This window comes from Cryptotermes secundus, unplaced genomic scaffold, assembly GCF_002891405.2.
Source record: "Cryptotermes secundus unplaced genomic scaffold, Csec_1.0 scaffold1304, whole genome shotgun sequence".
In the NCBI taxonomy this organism is placed as follows: domain Eukaryota; kingdom Metazoa; phylum Arthropoda; class Insecta; order Blattodea; family Kalotermitidae; genus Cryptotermes; species Cryptotermes secundus.
In genome coordinates, this window is record NW_019723929.1 from 331,107 (window position 1) to 339,707 (window position 8,601).

An 8,601-nucleotide genomic window follows, 5' to 3' on the forward strand; every position below is an offset into this window, starting at 1 on the left:
TAAGTAGCTGGTAAAATAAACCCATTTCAGTTTGCAGTACCGAAAGTAAAGAAGCCAATTTCAGACATGAAGGAGTAGCGTAATGATTCTAGTGCGTTCGTTTGTTTTTGTTTAAGTACTTCGAAACCCGATACGTGTTCCATATTTCCGTACATCTGTTGAATATTAATTATTGAATTACATAAGAGAGGCTCTCAGAAACTCGAGTAGAACTTCGTGTAAGCAGTGCACTGTTGTTTCCGATTTTAACCAAAACTGATATATATTTTAAAAAATGCAGTAACCCGGCCCACAGTGTGAAAATCAATTTTTCGATTCTCGAATTGTTACTTGCGGACAGACGGAGGGACAGAGTGACGTAAAGAAGCTAACAGGCGCGTGTTCAAAATTTGTATTGCGATTGCACTAAGAATGTTCTCCCAAACTTCCCTCAGAAGATTTCTTTGTTGCTAACCTCGGAGCTGGAACCACTGAAACAAAGAGCACGTGTCCTTCAGGGGAGTATGGAGGCAGCGGACATCCTGGGAGCGCTCCAGGCACAGACAGCTATCCTTCCTGGAGGCCGCGACCTTGAAGGGCGCCCTTTGCTGCTGGTGTCAGTACCTTCTGAGACGCAGCCTTGGAACAAGGACCACTTGGACACTGTCCTCAGATACTTCCTCTTCATATTCAGGTAAGTTCTCTTTCGCGTATTTGTATCGTAGTGAAGTAAATGTTCACTCTGTCACATAGCTTGAAAGTCTCGGATGTCATTTTATAATGGGGAGACGCCCTTCTCAGGAACAGTGTTGCTAAGCTGCATGTGTCTCCCTGTTCTCCTCCGTTCCTAGTTTTGTACTTCAGTTTGGTCACAGTTCCTGGCTACCGATCCAGAGGTCCGGGTTCCATTCCTGGCGCCACCACATTTTCTGAGAAGTAGTGGGTCTGGAACGGGGTCCACTCAGCCCCGTGAGAACAACTGAGGAGCTACTTGAATTGAAAAGTAGCGACTCCGGTCTAGAAAACCGAGATTAACGGCCGTGGAGATTCGTTGCGCTAACAACGCGACACCCTCTATCCGCTAAAGCTGGCACTAACTTCGCCGACAAGCGGACGGTCGCTTGGTCGGTATAGTTTGCTTGCGGACTAAAAGCCACGGAGTTTACACTACCTGATCCATTTTCACGAGAAATGTTAACTACATAACTAACTCCATGGAGCTGAGCCCATCTTGAGAAGCCACCAGTAGCTCAGCTACTCAAGAAGTTCCCAACATTGTTTGGAACCCGGAGGTTCATTATCGTGTTCACAAGAGCCCGCCACTGGTCTCTTTCTTCAGCCAGTTGGATTCGGTCTATACCACCCAAACCTGTTCACCTAAGATTCAGTTTAATACTATCCCCCTACTATGAAATTTCGTAACGTATGATAAATATATAACGGGGTCCTCTCAGCCTCGTGAGGATAAGTGAGGAGCTATTTCAAGGATGTAGCGGCTCCGGTCTAGAAAACCGAGATTAACGACCTTGGGAATTCGTTCCGCTGACAACTGGACATCCTCTATCCGCTAAAGTTGGCACTAACTTCGCCGACAAGCGGCGGTCGCTCGGTCGGTACAGTTCGCTTGCGGACTACAGGCTACGGAATTTTTCTGAAAAATATGTCATTCAAGACAATCGTCGGGCACATCTTAAAAATGCAAACTGAAGGTTCACTTTGTTTTCCCTCTCTCCCACCCTGACCTCGAAATTAGCAGTGCGTTCGTAATAACACTTACTTACTCATGGAGCTGAACCCTTCTGGAGGAGCCGCCAGTTCTACAGCTACTCAAGAATTTCCCAGCATTTTATGGAACCTGAAGTTTCATTAACGTGTTCACAAGAGCCCTCCACTGGTCCCTAACCTGAGCCAGATCTATCCAATTCATACCATCCCATCCTATCTAAGATTCATTCTAATATTGTCCACCCACCTACGCCTTGGTCTTCCCTGTGGTCTCTTTCCTTCTGGCTTTCCCACCAATATCCTATACGCATTCCTCGTCTCCCCCATTCGTGCTACATGACCTGCCCACCTCATCCTCCTTGACTTTATCATTCTAATTATACCTGGAGAAGAGTACAATTTATGAAGCTCCTCATTATGCAGTTTTCTCCAGCCTCCTGTCACTTCATCCCTCTTCGGTCTAAATATTCTCCTCAACACCCTGTTCTCAAACACCCTCAGTCTGTGTTTCTCCCTTTACGTCAGAGACCAAGTTTCACACCCATACAGAACCACAGGCAAAATTATAGTTTTATATATTCTAATTTTTATGTTTTTGGACAGCAGACGAGAAGACAAAAGGTTATGGATTGAACGGTAGCAAGCGTTACCCGAGTTCAATCGCCTCATAGTTTCCTCCTGAATCAGGGTTTGATTTGTTACCGTCGTTCCCAAACATCTGAACTGTGCCACGTTTTCAAAACATCTGTTTCCTATCTTTATGTCATGATTTTGCCCTGCATTTTGGTGACGAGACAGTAACATGTACTCAGTTTTCTCTGCGTTTAACAACACAATAAAGAACACAAAGTAATCGCGATAAAGCAATTTGACAAATATTTCCTGGGCCCTCATAGTGTTGACTGCGAGGAAAATATCTCGCGCTGCTAAAAAGTTACACTCTCCCGCCAAAGCAATGCGCTGTAAGAGTTTAATGTTTGAAACACAATTCCAAATAATTTAAAAAGTTTATTAGGCTTACGTGAACATATATACAGGTATTTGCAACGTTCTCTTACACAACACACATCGAACGCGCTGGCGTGGCCCTAGTGTTCCACAGTTGTATTCCGGAAGTACCCTCGACTCTCTCTGGACTGAGGTACTTTCTGGTTTTCCTCAGTTCCTCCAAGTTCCTGGATACTGTCTCAATTAGGCCACGACCGCTTTTCCCCGACCATTTCCAGTGCATGATCCTTCCTTCCACCGTTCGATGCCATGAAGTCTGACTGCCGAAAGCGTCCCAGAATATGCACTGTTCACACTTCACACCTGTCCGTTATCAGCACAACACTATCGAAACCGGTGACGGTGTGTTTATTCAACCGGCTGTTTGCAGGCTACTCGTATCACACGGCATCCTATGTAGTGTCAGTTAAACACTTCGCCGTTGTATAGAGCTCCAAGTTGTGCTACGTTTATGCTGCCGCATCTAACGGCGCACTGAAAAACGTTTTCTGACTCTTTCCACTTCAGGAATTCGCTGTATTTACGTCATAAACCTTTCAGCCTTAGCTTTAGAGGACATCTTTGTCGGCAGAAAACAGTGCCATATACAAAGACAAATGCGGAATGCTTCTATGCGGATACCTCGTGTATAAGCCGTGTCCAATGAACCTGCTCACTTTCAATGTCATATACAGTGTTCGTATGTAATATGTACCCCGCATGTTACATCGCCTCTCAGTAACAGAAGCCTTTCTGACGGCAGCCATTCTTGTTGTGCCTTGGCTTTCTGTAGTCGAGGAATGTGGCATTACTTTCAGTCTGTCTGTTTCCAGTCCTGAAACACGACGCAATGGGCTTGCCGTGGTGCTGGACGCGACGCGCAGCTCCTGGCGCACGGCGCGTGCCTGTATGCGACAGGTGGGCGTCACAATGGGCGCAGACGCTGCCGCCCTTATCGTGCTCCGGCCGGAGGCGTTCTGGGACAAGCAGCGCGTGGACAACTGCACACGCACGCAGAAGGAAGGAGAGGTAAGGGGCGACAGCACGTACCGGGTAACGGTGCTGACATATGGATGTAATGGCAGAATGCTTGGTCTGGTTGAACTTAATAACGAGGGCCTTCGTAATTTGTACTCCGTTTATGCAATAGAATAGATCAGCAAGTAACATCTGGTCGAATATTGATTTTTAATCGTCATAACAATACACGAGGAAGATCCTGTAGGGTTAGATGTTCTCACAGCGGTGGTTGTGAAGATTTCTGCCTGTTATTCATTCATCGGGGGCTCTGCAGCCCATTGTTGCGCCTGGTCTCTTCAGTTTCGTAATCTTTCTTACACAGACGGTAGGACTCCTTTGACGGGTGAGCAGCTCGTCGCAAGGCCGCTACCTACACAGGACAACACAAACACAGAATAAACACATATACATACTAACAACCATGCTTTGAATGAGGTCCGAACCCACGATCCCAGCGTTCGAGCAAGCGAAGACAGTTCATGCCCTAGACCAGTGGTTCTCAGCCTTTGTCAGACCTCGGCCCGGTAAATTCTTTTATCTTTAAGACGAGGGCCCGGTAGTTAAGAAACACTGCCTTGGATCGTGCGGCCACTGTTACTCGTAGATTTATGCCTCCTGGGATATAATACCGTGGAAAGTCTGTGAAAAGTCTACCGATGTTCTGGAAGAACATGTCGCCTCTATCGTCATGGTCGAAGAATAAGTCAAGCAAGACACCAGAGTGAAAGCAGGTGGCAAGCATATATGATTTTATTATTCGACCCCGAAAACGGAACAAGTTTCTTCGAAAAGTCGATTGACTTTCTACGGGCTGCACGGCGTTATATGCTAGAAGATAGCGGAAAATCCTGTTCAAATTCAGTGAGGAATTATTCGTTTCATATCTTCTGACTTCACGTCCCTTTCGTTTCTTATTATCATTCCATTCTCTCCCAGTTCATTGTGTTAAATGTTTATCCTTCAAATAAAAGAGCACTCAGCTGCCATCTTGCGTAATTCATGAAAATCACTACAGTGCGAGAGCGACATAACCTAAACACATTCATTAGCAGCAAATCTCCCTCTTATGTTATCACAATTATTTATTTGTAGTTTTACTGCAGCTGAGCCATTTCTTACGCTCATTTAAAGTCGAATTGGCTGTTGAAATGAATGAATCAGAGCCGGAATAGGAAATCCCTGGTCAGATCTCCAACATAGCTGTGTTCGCCACAAATGCCTCCTGGTCTCGTGATACAAGGTGATAGCGCTATAGTCACTAGTAATTGCGATCTCTGAGTATTCAATAGATCCAATTGCCAATCCAAACCCAGTCTATAATCATTCCATCACGTCACAGTATTTTAGCAGCGACAACTTAACACCGAAAAATCCATTCGCCGTTGATGTAAAGTAGCAAACGTTATTAGAAATGACAATACTTTCGTTTCACTGCAGTACTGAGTTGCATGAGAGTCAATAACCCTTACTTATAGTCAATATTGTTGCAAGGTATTAAAAAAATGTACTTTTCACATTCGGGAACCGATGAAACTTCTACCTGTATCGTCTCTAAAGATGCCTCAGAAGAGAGTCCAAGAGTCTCATGTATAGTTGACTGTGACTTCAATCTATGAGAGAATCCTGTTAGTCACAAAAGAGAATGTAACTTTACAAACAGCACGTTTGTCAGTGGACTGACTGTAATTATTTAGCTGCTGTAGTTATAGTAGGCAAAGGTATTCTTCTCTATCAAAGTTCCATTGCAACACTGTCCATCTTTAAGTAACTAGATAGTCATAAATTGTAGCACGAATGGGGGAGACGAGGAATGCGTACAGGATATTGGTGGGAAAGCCAGAAGGAAAGAGACCACTGGGAAGATCAAGGCGTAGGTGGGTGGACAATATTAAAATGGATCTTAGAGAGATAGGATGGGATGGTGTTGATTGGTTTGATCTGGCTCAGGACAGGGACTGGTGGTGGGCTCTTGTGAACACGGTAATGAATCTTTGGGTTCCATAAAGTGCTGGGAAGTTCTTGAGTAGCTGCAGAATTGGCAGCTCATCCAGAAGGCCTGAGCTCCACAGTAAGTAAGTAAGCTAGTCATAAATTAAGCCTTTGGCAGTAGTTATTTTTTTATTATTCTTAGTGGGGTGAGACTGAGTCCACTGGGTACTGCAGCCACTTCTGGCCTATTGTACCAGCCCAAGATGATAGGTGAGGGTGATTGTGGAGCAATTGGTGGAATGAACATTGGTGGGGGAAATCGAAGTACCTGGAGGAAACCTGACCCAGTGTCACTTTGCGTACCACAAATCCCACATGACTTGACCCAGACTCGAAACAGGGCCGCCGCGGCGGGAAGCCAGCAACTAACCGCCTGAGGTATGGCGCTGGCAGTAGGTGACAATTGACGTTGATGTTCTTGGATAAGGATGAGGGGACATTCCTAGAACTCGGCTGCGTGAGACTCAGACGTCCAAACTGATTATGCTCTTCAACGAAATCTTTTCTAGGACGAAGATATGTACAGAGAGGTCCAGAAGTTAGTTAACTAGTTATTAAAATGCACACTAAAAGAAATCAGAAATTTATTACTTACTGAATTTACCAAAATTATTCAAAATGAGATCCTCAGTGTTCAATGCACAACTCACAGCGCTGTGATACCTTTCTACAAATTTATTATCAAGTTTAAATCTGAACATTCCCGCAAATGCGAGGGAATACTTCAAGTTAACTGAATTTTGGGCCACGCTGTATAACATTCTTTTTTTACAATGGCTCTTCCAGCCCATTCAGGGCCTGGCCCTTATTCAGTTCTGTATAACAGAATACCATTAGTAACTATAACAAAAGTTAAAATAAAACTGCTTCGAATAAATTCTTGAGAAACCCGTAAGACGAAGACCAATGAAACAATCTCACAATAAACGTCAGCGCCTTCACATTGAGAGAGAGAGAGAGAGAATAAAGAGACAATAATAATATATTCCCTCATAATGACCTGAATACCTAACCCTGCTGCATATATTATGAAGTAAGGCTTGATTTATTTTCTCCTGCATGGTTTTACTTCAGCAAATCTCTGTTGGAAGAAAAAAATCTCAAATTTATGTAATCTACTCACGGGAACATGTGTAAAAGAGAAGAGAAAGCCAGTTATGGTTTGTCAGTCTTGTCTTCACACAAAGTGTTGATGTTCTGTTTATATTCCAGCCCGTCTACATTCCAGTTTGCAGACTCCATAAATACGTCGAGTTGTCTCAACTTCCAGAAGAACTGGGAGGCAGCTGCTCGTATGACCACAACCAGTGGTTACAGAACCGCATTGTACGTGGCCCACTGTTGATCTGAGTTTGTTCCCATTGTTCTTTTTGACAGTCATTAACTCTGACTGGACTGTTCTCTCAAAGACGTAAGAAAGAAAACTCAGTTATCTTAACATCTGATGCTATGACTGCCGTATTATTCATATATTTACATAATAAATGCATCGATACAGAAAATTGCATAAAGTTGTGTTGAAACCGAAGCGCAAAACACTAGACCAGCACTGCAAGCATGAATAGAGCTGAAACAAGAATAGTTAACCAAAACCTATCTTCATAGAAGAAAAAACTATTACACTTATAAGCACATAATGTTTAATATGTAATATACTACGCAATATGTACACAACTCTAACTAATTCTGTCATTTCTATTCGTAAAATTATTTTCGTGCTTTACAATCGAGGCGATGAAAGAAATCAAAGCTCTCCTCCCATTTCTCTGGACATGTTATCTCTACAGATGAGATTCTGATGACAAAATATTGCTTCTCATGGCAGAACCTACGTAAATCGCACTTGCAGCGGTACTTCACGCACGGCAGCTTGTGTGCTTGGAGTGCTGAGTCCTTGCGCTTGGAAATTGATCAGTAGTGACAGATTCTGTTTGAGGGCGACTTCCTCAGACCACTGCCCGGGCGACTGAGCTACGGGCTGGACGACCGAGGAGTCGAAGTTCGATTCTCGGCAGAAGCAAGAGATTTTCTCTTCTCCACAATGTCCAGAGCGGCTTTGGGGATAACCCAAGCTTCTGTATAAGGGGTACCGGGAGTAAAGCGGCAGGAGCTGGTACCGAATTAACTAAGACCAAAAGAGACTTTAGTTCATTTTATTGTTCAGTGTGACGAACTGTTTCAGGATGTGGAGGCGTTCACGAAGGAGACAGAGGGCGTGGTCTCGGACCTAGAGAAGTTGCGACAGCGCCTCACGAGGTTCCGCGCGGGGGTAAGGGTCAGCAGCATAGAAGAGGCGCTCAGCCTCAATCGGGAGATGTTCGACACCACAAAAGACCTGGCCCATAAGGTCCTGCAGGCAGGTTTGTTTCCAGTACTAGAGCTGCTGAGGTTATTTGGTGTCAGTGATACCAGTAACACAAGAGGAACTGACAGAAATTGTCCCTGCACATATTTCTACTTGAACAAACCATTTGAATAATACCACCAGATTTTGACATTGTAAAGACGAGATATAATGATATATCAAGGCAAACTGTGTTCCTAGGAATATCTTACCGTCACCAATGTGCGTGGATTTACCGTATTAATGTTATCAGCTATTCGTCCCTTCAGCTTTCATGGACTAGACCAGCCGTGTCAAACTTGCGGCCCGCGGGCCGCATGCGGCCCCCATAACCACAAAGTGCGGCCCCTCAACTTTTAGAGCTAATTGATATTATAATAAATATTAAAATTTTAGTAGAAATATTTTTTGTACAGACAATTTTCCAACAGACCAGAAGACAAGATAAATTAGCAGTCTGCAGGAAAAGTGATTCTGAGAATTGCAGAAGGGTTTGTCCAACTAACGGTTTGTAAAGTTCGTGAAGGACAAACTACTGTATTTCAGAAGGCTAATGC

At 44.1% G+C, this 8,601-nt stretch overlaps 1 protein-coding gene across 1 annotated transcript in view; it reads left to right on the forward strand.

Annotated features, from left to right (window-relative positions):
• The first annotated feature begins 479 nt into the window (after window positions 1–479).
• LOC111862210 (titin) overlaps window positions 480–8,601 on the forward strand; it is a 261,060-nt gene continuing 252,938 nt past the window's right edge. The window contains exons 1-4 of the mRNA XM_023847418.2: window positions 480–673; window positions 3,525–3,720; window positions 6,913–7,026; window positions 7,883–8,060. Coding sequence (XP_023703186.1) covers window positions 504–673; window positions 3,525–3,720; window positions 6,913–7,026; window positions 7,883–8,060 — 658 coding nt within the window. The 5' untranslated portion in view covers window positions 480–503. The remainder of the gene's footprint in view (window positions 674–3,524; window positions 3,721–6,912; window positions 7,027–7,882; window positions 8,061–8,601) is intronic.